General features: G+C 36.0%; 1 protein-coding gene across 6 annotated transcripts in view; it reads left to right on the forward strand.

Moving 5' to 3' along the window:
* The window catches only part of LOC138323395 (guanylate cyclase 32E-like), a 77,030-nt gene that overhangs the window by 28,781 nt on the left and 34,311 nt on the right, over nt 1-13,938 (forward strand). For 2 of the 6 annotated variants that reach the window (XM_069267984.1, XM_069267986.1), the window contains exon 2: nt 2,007-2,488. In XM_069267984.1, the coding sequence (XP_069124085.1) occupies nt 2,072-2,488 (417 nt within the window). In that variant the 5' untranslated portion in view covers nt 2,007-2,071. Of the gene's footprint in view, nt 1-410; nt 1,052-1,543; nt 1,685-2,006; nt 2,489-13,938 lie in introns of those variants that run through there. The other 4 variants (XM_069267980.1, XM_069267982.1, XM_069267981.1 and 1 more) reach the window with 4 other exon arrangements.

The raw sequence follows: 13,938 nt of genomic DNA on the forward strand, positions 1-13,938 counted from the left end.
CTTATGTTTTGCCTTTGGTCAAAAATATAATACTGTTTTTAGTTCCCCAGACTTTGCGTCATTAGCTATCTATCATACTTATACACCATGTGATAGCAAACAGGGAATGTTGCTAATTAATCAATTAAGATAACGCCTGAAGCAGGTCAAGTGCACAGACGGTGTATGTAATTGATAGATACAGGAACAAGTATTAGTGTCAGGAATTTAATTCAGTGTTGCTAATTGGATATATTTGTGAATAAGATTATATTTTTTCTGTACGCTTCTTTAAGCAATATTTTACAGATAACTTACTTTATCTACGTGTGAAAGTGTGTATTTGTCTTTCAATATTGATCTATAAACGCCGGTAACTGCGAGCCGAGGACGACCTTCCATTTCCGACGTAAAATTGTATGAGTCTTGTTTCCAGACCGGAGCTAATAAAACATTGTGGGCTCACTTTGTCCTGTCACCCGATGTCCAACGATACATGAGCGGCGCCATGTAATCAGTACGTCACGCAAAATATGATTTTAGTCAAAAAAACCAGATTGTGTAAATGTCTTCAGGGTCTGCCCTCCGCGACAGCTGTTTGCAGTGTCGTTCTGCCTGGCTTTTCACACATCATAAATACATTACGAGGGACCGACATCAGATAAATGCTGTAATTTGAACACTGAGGTCTCCTCCCTTTAGTGCAAGTATCCCCCCAGTCTGTATAGGCCACACAAAACGTGATCACTCAGCCGTGCTGTACTCTAATTCACACTGTACCCAGGCCATAAATCGGACTGCTGTAGCGGAATTCAGTTACAATCAGTGAATAACTACAACTCAAATATAGAGCAACGTGTTGTTGTCTTTTATATATGTTTGTGTGTAATGACGATGTAGTTTCACCGGAGGAAGTTTTAGTTACTCTTATTTAATCCCGAACAATATGGTATGTGTTTTTACTTACTTTGCTACAGTTGGTTTCTCAAATGAAAAAGTTGTGGTTAAATTCTACGAGAGGATTTAAGGCATATACTATGTGGATACATAAATAGGTACTGTGTTACTTTAGGTAAGTTTGTGTTGTTTTATTTCAGAATGTTTAGTGTAGTCACAGAATCGCATTTATTTACACATAAATGCAGACGTGTGAAATTGTCATCATCTAGTCAATATAAAATCATGTATGCAGCAGGTGTAGCTGTTATGACATTGTTTAATAAGTTACATTTATAGCCATATTATTCTTCCTGTTCTTGTAGTACATGGTCTAAGTATCCAGTTCTAAATTAGGTACATGTATGAGTTTAACACGTGTGTATATATTTCACAGGAAGTTTGAAGTGAGACAGACGCCGCATATAATAATGTCATGCCCATTACAAATGTCACTGTAGCCGCAGTTGCGTACATCATTTTCTTACACAAAACAACAATATTCTTAATCTATAACGCTGTGTTATATTACAAAAAGAAGTTTGTATATTACATGTAAAATTATGCTGTTCAAAATACTGCCTTCTCAAATCATTTTGTAAATGTCGTGTATACTCTATATCATAAATGTCGTGCACGCCGATGCTGGCCGTAGCAGATGAAGACATTTTTATTGTGGTCTTTTTACGCATTACATTGAAGGGTGCTACAAGCACATAAGGAGACTGACATCGCTAGACCTATTATTTTCGTTTGAATTATTGAATCGGTACGCGCCATGCATTAGGGATTTTCCGTTAAGTTGGCTACGTGTTATGCCAAAAGCAAACTTGAATTCGCCAAATGAACGTCTATGGAAAACTTTCAGAACAGATGCGCTGCCTTATCATTATTATCTGACGTAGAGTTGTTCATTGAAAAGAACACTACTTTTATTGAGAAGAAGTGTTTATAATGTCAAAGAATCTGGAATGATTATACAAAAATAATTCCAAACCTCAAGAGTATCTAAACTATGTTTATGGCAATTGGGTGAATGATACTTTTGTATTTTCTTGATTGACTTACTGTTTACGTTTTCCTCTTATTAGGCTAAAGAATCAGGACTGAATTCAGGAGGGAAAGTCAATGGAAACCATTGGATACATTTGGATCTATGGACATAAGACCAAGGATAATTTATAAGATGGCGATCACGACGTGGGGTAGTGGCATTGTGTTTATTATTTGTGTATTTAACAACTTTCCTGGATTACTTGGCAAGGAAGTGATCAAGTTGGGTTATATAACGGGTTCTGAACGGTACAGTATCAACCAGTTTTATCATCGGCCAGGACAGGCGATTTCCGGGGCGATAACTCTAGCCGTCAAAGAAGTTAATGAAGATACCAAAATCCTTCCTAACCATACTCTGGAGTTTGTTATAGCGGAAACTTACGGAATGGAGAAGATAAGTATAAAGGAAACCGTGGAACTCTTAAGTAAAGGGATATGGGGATACATTGGTCCACAGGAAACTTGTGTTCATGAAGGACGAATTGCGGCTTCATTCAATCTACCGATGATCTCTTACGTAAGTACACAATTTGCACGTCTCAGTCCAAATTTCTGATGTCTCTGCACTACTGTCCTATTTGCCATTTCTATATTTCGTCTGCATTACGTTTTGCAATACTGACTCCCTTCTCTTAAAGACAACGCATGCTACAATTTTTTTGTATTAAAATAATGTATGCTTATCATGCAGAAAGCTATCACTACGTGCTTTTTGGTTGTTAATGTGTGAAAGAAAAGAACGGGAAAAAATCCCTAACATTAATATTGAAAACTTCGTCTAAACTGTAATCACTGTAAAGAGAAGAGAAGCTTTTAATGCACTAATGTTTCACGGGAAACGGAAACATTTTACTGATTAAAAAAGGAAAATAAATTAGCAACATCAGTTTTCCGTATTCATTCAAACAGCAAACAAATAATTCAAGCCAATGGTGGATAACGCTTTGGTTTGTGTCTTGTTTGCTTTACATCAATGTTTTGGGTTTTTCCACGAAAAAGTCCGGATTTGGCATTGATGTAGTTAGATTTGAAAATTCCTAAAACAGCATTTTGTGTAGATATAAAGCAAGAAAAGTAAACGGACAAGTGGAAACTAAAACATTTCACAGCAATAACAAATTGAGTGTTATATCACAACTCACTCGTCATAGCTAGGACTGAAATAATTTGGACGGAAGTCAATCAACGCTAGGACGGAAATCCGTATGTGTTTGATCGGAAGTTTCCGAGCAGATTTACTTTGACGGAAACACAGAGTCCCTGATCGAACCCGGAGCCTAACTCGATTTGCCCTCTTTTCCTTTTTAGGATGTAACTTCCGATTATAGCTCACCTGCTTCTGGAAGCTCCTTCATCTACAAAATATTCGATCTTCTGAAAATTCTTCTATCATTAAAACAGTTCGATTCGACCGCCAAGGATAAAATTTATATACACGTATGAATATAACGGGAACAAGACGTTTTAATGAAACATTTTCATTCTAGGCTGACTTCATCAAGCATGTGATTTAAACACTTGTTATTTGTAATGGGAGATTCATACCTAGACATTCATTGTTTTAAGTTGCAAATTAATTCAGTAATTGTAATCTCCAGTGAATCTAAAGGTGATTGCATGCAAGATCAGATCGGCTAATTGCATCCTATCTGAGTTGGAGTGAAGAATACAATTGTAGATTCCTAATTTGATGAAAACAGCTTCTCATTGAGTTTTTGCCATTTGTTTTCGGAAAATTATATCTAAAAATATCTTACCTAAACCTTTATATATATATATATATATCAGTGTTATATTATATGTGCGTTTGATTACACACGCGAACTTGCAACAGTTACTTTTGTTTATGACTCACTGTGCTATTCAAGGCTAATTATTGAAATTAACACACGTATTCTCATTGAATGGATTTCCTCTTTTTGTTGAGGTGTCAAAGATTTAGTTGCGTATTCTAAATGGTAAGAGGTATTGTTGAAAAATATAAAACATCGAATCTACAGAGAGAAGTGTCTGTTGTCATAAAAAATAAGAATTTCCCCTAAGGTTCTATATCACGACATGTCTCCGCGCGTTCAATTTTTAACCATTGCTGATAAGATTAAACCTTGAAATTTGTAGTTTTTGACCCCACTAGGGAATGTAGTGTTGACTTGTGTGATGCAATAGCAATTGGGTTCAGAATTATGAGAACAGAATCTCGCACTTTGACAATGCGGGGAATATGGTGTCCATTTGTAGTTCTATGTAATCACTCCCCGGACAACAAAACGTGAGTTTTGTTTAATGGCATGCTCTGGTGTCTCCTTCTCGTCGGGAGGTTAGATTACCCGACACGTCCGGTTTGGAGGTTAATGTGAAGGTTGATTGACACGACACTTACAGTTAGGAGGTTATTACGGTTTGGAGGTTAATATGGAGGTTGATTGACTCGAAACTTACGGTTTTAGGGTTAATATGAAGTTGATTATCCCGACACTTACGGTTTGGAGGTTAATATGGAGGATGAATGACCCGACGTTTACGGTTTGGAGTATAATATGGAGGTTGAATGACCAGCAAAATACGGTTTGGAGGTCAATATGGAGATTGACTAACCCGACAATTACCTTTAGGAGTTAATATGGAGATTGACAAATCCGACAATTACAGACCTGGAGGTCAAGCTGGTGATACAATCACTAAATGATCGAGTATTACTCCTGGTACACAATGTTGTTAATTGATACAAACATGGTATATGGACAATTTTAAATGCACCATATTCGTCATACATTTACGTGTATACTTCGAAAATTGAAACAATTATGTTTTAAATCAAAATGTTCGAGCAGTAGTAATGCTGTTATTTGGTTTTTGGCATATGAAAAATACCATTTTGTAAATAACGTTACCGGAACTATATGTGTTGAAGACAGTGACGGTTGCGGATTAAGCATCTCAAGTAGGTATGCCTGTACATCAAAATGCAATAAGAAGACATACACAGGGCTTATTACATGCACTAAAGCCATCATTAAAACCATAATGAACCACGATAGCATTGCTCTTCACTTATTAAGATATCAAGGGATGTTTTCACGTTTAGTTAGTTATAACCAGCGAATATAGTTAGTGTACCGTATCTGACTCGCAATGCTCGGTACTCTAAATTAACATAGTTTGGCAAACGCTGCTCTACCATCTGTTGAGATGGAACTGACAACCAGAACCAGTTTGTCAGACCGCGATAAAAATAAAATAATTGGATTTAGGAATATGTACGCGAAATGAAAAAAAACTATATCATTTCCTGTTAACATGGACTTAAGGACTACAGACCGACCTGCTTATGGTATTCAGTTGATCGTATAGGTATCGGGTTTTACCTCGACCTGTCAGTAACTCTCCACCAAGATGGTATCGGGTATGATATAGGAGTGGAAGTGGGTAAGGGAGGGGGCCATCAAATATCAAGCGAGTAGATTGCTCGCACTATGATAAATGAAATGTAACTTTATCATTCATTATAAGTATATATTAGTGTGTATAAATACATTGACACAAGATTTGTCACGGAAGTTAAAATCTTGACGTATAATAGGCTTCAAGTGCACACGATCACAAGTATCGTGTATTTCATTTAGTATTCTTGTCCTCAATAAAAATATAATAGTATTTTTATTATCGCCATTTTTTAAACGACGATGTTGTTGGGGAATTGTTGTCACCGTTTTGATAGTTTTGTAGTAGTTACCTGTATGATACAAGGAATATATTTATAAAACAACTACCAACAGATAAACGTCGTGGTTGATGTGGTATTCAGGGAGCATACAATAATGTATTAGTAATTTCATTTTACTAAATTTGTTGATATGATGTTTTGGTTAGATGGGTTAAATATCGGGCAAACCTATCATCCAATTTTCAACTCTGAAGAAGCATGTCAATAAAATATTTTTACCTAAGTTGCATTGTTTATTTTTTTGCATTTACTGCATGACTGTTGACCAAAAGGCAATAGCAATAGGCTATATACATATATATATTTCCGATGAACACGATAAGGAGATGGAGACCAGTGGTCTCAGTAGAATTAGCGTCCTCTACTGCATCAACGTCATCACTATGGAAAACTAGTTAAATTCAGTACAAGTCACAGTTATACATACATGTAATATTCTTAACAGTCAGGATCATTTAAAGACGTGCTAGGTTTAGATATTGGAGGAAAGCCGGAGCAAAACCACAGCCCAGCAGTCAATACCTGGCCCTACAAATGGTTCGAACTCGCGACCCAGAGGTGGAGGGATTGGGGTAATATTTGTGACATCTTAACTACTCGATCACCGCGTCCCCATAGAGCTCCAAACTAACAGGATAGTTATATGAATATAGAACATGAGTTTACACAATATAATTGACTATATATTGCTGTCTATGTTATTTGACAACATATACTTTATAATTTGTATTCATGTTTAGGTAGTTCGAGAATATATATTAAATCATTCAATTAGATTAAAAATACTAATTTGAAATTCTAAATTCTAAAAAACATTAAGAAAACGCAATTTTGAGATAAAGATTACAGCCGGAGGGTTTACAATCCACAAAAATACTCTGTATTAGCGATTAATGATCAAATCATTTCAGCAATGAATGAATTAGCTTCACTCCGAACCTGACAAATGACGTCGTGTCACCAAACCGACTGTGACCAGTTAACCGATTTACACACTGGTGGAAACTAATGTGGTTTTGCTGTTATGTAGTTGAGGTTTACAGAACAGATATTTTGTCGCTGCATATTCGACCACTGCAGTACTTATTACGTTTGCTAGCCTTAGAATTATACCTATTGAAGTTTTCCATTATGTAAATGATTGTATGGTTGTAATTTGACGATTCCGTGTTACCATCCCTCGCTGTCCGTTGTCATTGAGTATGTATTGTGGAGTAACTCCACATCTCTACAGAAGGACAGAAAGGACACCAATCGATAGCTGTAATGTAATCGTTATTGATGAACTGCTGAAATGACAATAAAATTAAGGATTAATCTCAATCTTCCTTACATAATGATGAAAAAACGCATAATATTCGACACATAATGTATTTTTGTCCTTTATTATTGTATTCAAGTGCTTTATCTTCTGTTAACTCTGGATTGATTCAACGCTGATTTATGGCATGCTAGAAAATCCTATTGAAAACAAGCATGTACAGTTCACTACTTGTTTAAGACGCAATGGCTGGTCACATTTAGACTTGCTTTTCATTTACATTTCTCCGCGACGAACCATTCGTGGCGGATGATTTTATACAATGTACCATAGAAATAATTTAAATGTTATAATTACTGTAAATGAATACGTATCTTCTTTCTATGTGGGAGATATTCTCTTTTTTAATTCCACATTCTTGAATATTTGATGTAAAAAATATATTTTGAATCAGAAATGTTCATGAATTTGTTTTTATTGCGCAAATTTCTGTAGGCAGTTTACACTTCGGTAGGCTGGGTTGAGACTTACAATGAGAGGTTTTACGAGATAAAAGAGCTAATGATAAGATCACTCGATTAAAATATCAAGTACTTAGCTTTGATTGGAGAATTTGTCTATAAACCTAAAGGGTTTATAACTTTTTAATGCAACTGAAAGATTTTGTAAGGATATGATTGATTATTCAAGAAATAGATAAAGCACTAACATCAACACAAACAAGTGTTTCGTTGTTAGAGGTACTGTTCACCATCCTCTTATATCTCGGTTTATTCCATGCAATGTACAGTTAGTCAGTTATTCGCTATACTGAAAAACTGTCTAACCTTACCTTGCTTTATTCCAGTGTAGTTGATATGTGTATATCAAACGATATTTCAAGACCGGTTAAACAAACTCTCATGCCTAAAACACATAAAGTATTTTTAATAAACTAACAGTTGTCTACGCTTTTCTAAGGGGTCACGTATGAAACAGGAAAAGGTCTCAAGTGTTCAACACCTTTGTCAGGGGTCACGTTTAAAACAGAAAAAAGTCTCCAATTGTCTACACTTTGTAAGGGGTCACACATGAAACAGAAAAAAAGTCTACAATTGTCTACGCTTTGTAAGGGGTCACATATGAAACAGAAAAAAGGTCTCCAGTTGTCTACGCTTTGTAAGGGGTCACTTATGAACAGAAAAAAAATCTCAACTTGTTTACGCTTTTTAAGGGGTCTCGTTTGAAACAGAAAAAATCTCCAGTTATCTACAATGTAAAAGGGGTCACTTATGAAACAGAAAAAAGGTGTCCAGTTGTCTACGCTTTTTAAGGGGTCACGTATGAAACAGAAAAATGTCTCCAGTTGTCTCTACTTCTGTAAGGGGTCACGTATGAAGCAGAAAAAAGGTTTCCAGTTATCTACGCTTTGAAATAATATGAATCCTTGTCGACGCAACACAACGCATACATGTCTACTACTTCTGTATAGGGGTTAATTAATCAAACAAACAAACAAACAAAGTCGACAAGAATATCTCCTACATAGGTTTTTGTGAACCCTTATTTTGTAGGTTAATCCATTCCTTCGTTCCGACTGCTATTTCATAATCAGATACCTCCCCGGATATCTGCTGTTCGAAAACTTAAAACAAATGTTTAAAACACGTTTTATTTATTTCCTCCTACGCCCTTCCTTTTAAGGTATGACCATTGCTATCTTTCCAGTTTGACGTAACCATGAATACATATGTGCGTCATCATGATGGGGATAGATGACGTTGTTAGGCCAAATAAACTCAATAAGTCTACCACTTTTTAACTAAAAACAGACAAATGTGCCTTTCACCAGACAGTGGCAGTATTGTTATATCAGCCGTGAAAGGTCAAGGTTCATTAGTCCAAGTAAATCCATTATGATTTAGTTTGAGTGTCGACAAGGGACTTTTTAAAGAGGTCATTTGTATCAGTTATATGGGTAATGCGGTTATGCTAATTATTTTACATATTTTTTTCATTACCATTTCAAATTTTGTTTTTCCATTTCTTTTAATAACCTTACGGAGAGATCACTTGGGTCCTCTGGAGGTTAATTTGCTCGACGGTGTCACTTCACCGTTGACTAATGCATATCAATACATGGCTTATCATCAATCGTTAATTGTGTTTTTATGACTACGGACCGGGGTACGGAGTTATTTCGATGCGCAATAAAGTGGTTCAGGTATCTAATGTTATGTGTAAAGTCAAGGTCGTGAGGTCAGAGCTAGTACAGTTTGTTTTCGTCGCAGGCAGGTGGTTCTAGGAGGGAAAACTTTCCTGCTGATCAAACCTAAAATTCGCGTATCTTAAATTAATGTCTGTAAACTCAATTGTGACGTTGCTAGAGTCACCTGAAATGAAAGCAATGACGATGACTTAAATATAAACTTACGACGAAAACCATCATAAGACCCAAAAAAAAATTGATTGGAGTAGGGAGGATGTGAATCACTATTACAGACTCTACAATGAATATAAACCTATGCTAGATAAACAACACAAATACGTGTCCATGCTGTTTCTATCTCTAATGTAACAGTTTTATAAGAACATAAGTCACTAATAAAATTTGATTGGAGTAGGGAGAATGTGAATCACTATTACAGACTCTACAATGATAATAATCCTATGCTAGATAAACAACACAAATACGTGTCCATGCTGTTTCTATCTCTAATGTAACAGTTTTGGTTTTAATACCAGGAATATAACAACCCAGGCTCCTTGCTTAACACTATGTACAAACCACACCGACTCGCTCGTTTTACATAGGTATAAATAATACAGATTATATAACATAGATAACTCCGTCTAACAAATCTTGATTAAACTCAGTTACATACCCATTCAGATATTAAAATGTATCTCATCATTTCACAAAAAGGCTCCGTCTGTTCTTTGTAAAACTCATACGGCACTCTTATTCCTAAAGCAGGGTTTCCTCATAAAAAACAGTATGATGAAATTTTCAAGATTAGTAAATATTTAAGTTGAAAATTATGAGTTGCTACATTTATGATTGTTTCTAAATTAAGATTTAGTACCATCAAGAAAACCGTCCTCTATCAATAAATATCATTAAAGTGTGGTTTTATTTGATTATTGCTTTGACAAAATTAGTTTATCTTGATGTATCACGTTTTGTGTGGTTAATTATGAATTGATTGTTTTCCTGTAGATAACTGTGTGATAGTCTACGGTGGCGAGTATTCCCCTACATTTTCTCACACTGTTAATGTTCTCATCGTAAAACTTGAGGCGTCTAGTCATGAAGTCGGAACACAAGCGACCCCGCACGTGCACAGTTACGATATGCCTATTTAATCGGCCTAATAATATGCTTGCGGGGGTTGATAATTTCAACAACCTCACAAATTTCGTTTTACTAAAATCTTATAACAACAGCACACAATGCAATTTAATATCCTCTGTAGACTTCCGGGCATGTTGGATTTAGTCTACGCACACCAGCTATCTAATTACTAGGCATCTGTGGGATAATTGGACACATACATGTAGCAGATATGTTTCCCCGATCAAATGTGAATATTAAGACAAACTTTCTACCGAACATTCAGAGGTAATTATAGCAAAAATCTGGAAATGCCTTAAGTGGTTTTGGGTCTAACGCTTTCATCTGAATTGGTGATATCACATATCGGTTCCTATAAATACGTTCCCGTTGATATGAATTTATGCTCTATTTCAAGCATTTCGACCGAAACGTCATAATTCATAAAAAGCAATATAAATATGACTCGGAGGGAAATCTTTAGAAAGATCGACGTGGTGTAAGGTACAATAGTAGTTCGTCGAACGCGGCCTTAACAACTTCCGATATCGATCCCTCTGGTATCGCTTGACATATAAGTGACATTCTTGAGATAAAGTGTATGTGCTGTCAAACAAATCGTAAATACCATATTTAGAGAAAAAAATAATCGGACAAAATCTAAATAGAACCTCATAAAAAGTGCAAAAAGATTACTTCCCGTTGACAAAATATGATAGATGATTATAATGAACGTCTGGAAAAGTTAGGATATGTGTGCCTGTATCCCACAAATGGTTATATTGGAATTTTTGTCTGTATGTACACAAATAGTTCCATTGCATATATTAATGATGGAATGAGTGTCTGTCTCACAAATGGTTCCATTGGAATGTGTGTATGTATGTCATAAACATTAGTTTGGATCGTTTAACTGATGAAACCAACATGTTATGTCATTCAAATTATGTTTTTTGTTCAATATAAATCAAACTAATCCAGAATTAATTTGAATAAAAAAAAATAATAATAAAATAATCCACGCTTTTCCTCAGTCTGAAACCTGTGTGAAGTCCGGTTATTGTTTTCGCTATCAATTTAAAAAGTGCGAACAGGTGTCATAGACGGAATTTTATTATTATATTCAGAATCCGATTACTAATAAATTTGTGCACTAAAATGCATTAATAGATTAGATTAGATTTAGAGCGTATAGCGAAAAACTATATGTTCTTGAGTGGGACGATAACCGGGCGTAATATGAACTAACTATAAATCTCACATACATGGCTTGGCTTTAAAATATAATCCTTAAAACAATACGGCACAAGGTTTTCCCTGTAGAGCTCAAAGTGCAATCAACCATACATTGGTATAGAATCGTAGAATTTTACCGAACGTCAGAGTTAGTCATACGATTAATTAAAATGAATAGATCTATTTCAGTTGTGTGTTTTGTAACTCTGTTTATGATTCCAGATGGCTTTATAACGTTGAGGTTTTATTCAATAAGAACACAAATTGACAAGCAAGGTCGACAATGTACATAACATAATATGTTCTAATCTTAAATGCAACATGCCTGTTTTATGAAATTTCGAAACATACCAAGGTTAAAATAAGTGGAATTATTAAATTCTAAATATGAAAATAATTTCTAGAATTGGTTTCAATGCCAATCAGTAGGAAATATAGCTTTCATTGTTTGTAGGGAGAGTACATGCATTGTTTTAAACGAAAAGACGCTCCTTTAATTTGATTTTATGTATTCTGTACTTTGGTATTATTGAGTTACCTGCCTCCTTTGTGGGTAGGTACTGATTGTGACGTCATGTTAGTGTTAGTGCAACGTCATATTATTTTTTTTAATAGAATGACGTAATATTGCTCACAAAGTATTACGTCACAATCGATATCTGCCCGTACGCGAAAAATGAAATAGATTTGTTGGTAAAAAGATAATAATGCTACCCTTTCTCTTAATACCATTGGCGTTTGTGTCGCTATTCTCTTTTCTTTGTTGTGAAAAATTTAATTTTCCGTGTCCCTACCAAATACCTCTTGCGGTTATCAAACAGATACGTTGTTCGAGTGCCTTTCCCAACAGAACACCAGGTGTCTATGTAGGAAAACAGCCAATCAAGTTGACCTTTGCCAACGTACGCAAACGAGCTGTTTTCAATCTAATGAGATCAATAGTAGGCAAAAGCAATGCTGTTGTTACACAATGGAGATGGGATGGAGGGGGTGAAAGGTGGGAGGGGGAAAGGGATTATTGTGTACGCTTTCATTTTTGACATGCTATTGTATTCGGTGTTAAAAGTTGTTTTGCTACAACCATTCGACTATTTCGCATTGGTGATAACACTCTGATGCTGTTTTGTTTTACCTTATTTGCGAATTTAAACATATTCTGATTTCATTATTGACCATTTTATATTAATTTTCAAAATTTACAGCCCGTTTAATGTTGCTTGAATTTCCAACTTTATCGTCTTTTTAACAATAGGTTTAGACTTGCAACATCAGTATGATACAGTTCTCTTGTAGTGACTAATTTTAATATACGTGACAGTCATCTCGATTTAAGTGTTGTTGATAAAAGATCAAACGTTTGCTCTCACCCATTTCTCTTATGATTATTCTTAGTCGATATAGTCTTACAGTATTATATGGAGCACGATTCTGTATTAAATTGTTTCCAAAATAAACCACTTCCATAACAACTTCAATCTCACCATAGAAGTATTATAAATCTTGTATTTTACAATTCTGCAATCACTTCCTATAATTTTACTTAATATGACAGGATATAAGACTTAATTGTACTTGTTGCCCCTGTTGCATGGTCGTAAAAGGCGACAAAATCTAGGATATTATCTTTTCTTTCCTCCTACCTTACTTTCGTCTTCCTTACGTCTCCAGTGGCCGCGGTGGCCGAGTGGTTAAGATGTCCCGACATATTACCACAAGCCCTCCACCTCTGAGATGCGGGTTCGAATTCCATGTGGGGCAGTTGCCAGATACTGATCGATGACCGGTGGTTTTTCTCCGGGTACTCCGGCTTTCCTCCACCAACAAACCTGACACGTCCTTACATGACCCTGGCTGTTAATAGGACGTAAAAGTGAACAAACCAAACCAAACCAAACCTTACGTCTCCCGTGACACCACCTCACTTTTGGGCATCGGTTGAACGCTGGTCCTTGTAAGGAAGGCTTTGGGTTCTATCCCCTGGCCGAGACACACCATGGTCTATAAAAGTGGTAGTTTCTGCTCCTGCTAATTGCTCAGCATATCGGGGTTGATACGACTGGTTCGCCCGTTGTCAGTATAGTTAGACCGGGTGGGGTGTGTTGTTAGGTGTTTTAGGCGGCATGCTTTAGTGATATAGCACTATAAAAAGGGCAAGAGTTCCACCATACAAGAAGACACGACACGAATTTTCTGCAATCTCCTAAACTATATCCCTTCTTTGCCACATAAGAAGAAGGATTTTAAAAAAGCTATATTTCCCCTATTAGGCCCCTTCCTCCAGGCCCCTAGGGAACCAGACCCACTGTTTATACAAAATTGGTTTCCCTTAACCCAAGGAAGCTTCGGACCAACAGAAGAAGAATGATTTTAAAGACTTTGCTATGTTTCCCCTATTAGGTCCCGCCCTCCAGGTCCAGGGGGGACCAGACCCAC

Source organism: Argopecten irradians, chromosome 5, assembly GCF_041381155.1.
Source record: "Argopecten irradians isolate NY chromosome 5, Ai_NY, whole genome shotgun sequence".
Taxonomy (NCBI): Eukaryota; Metazoa; Mollusca; class Bivalvia; order Pectinida; family Pectinidae; genus Argopecten; species Argopecten irradians.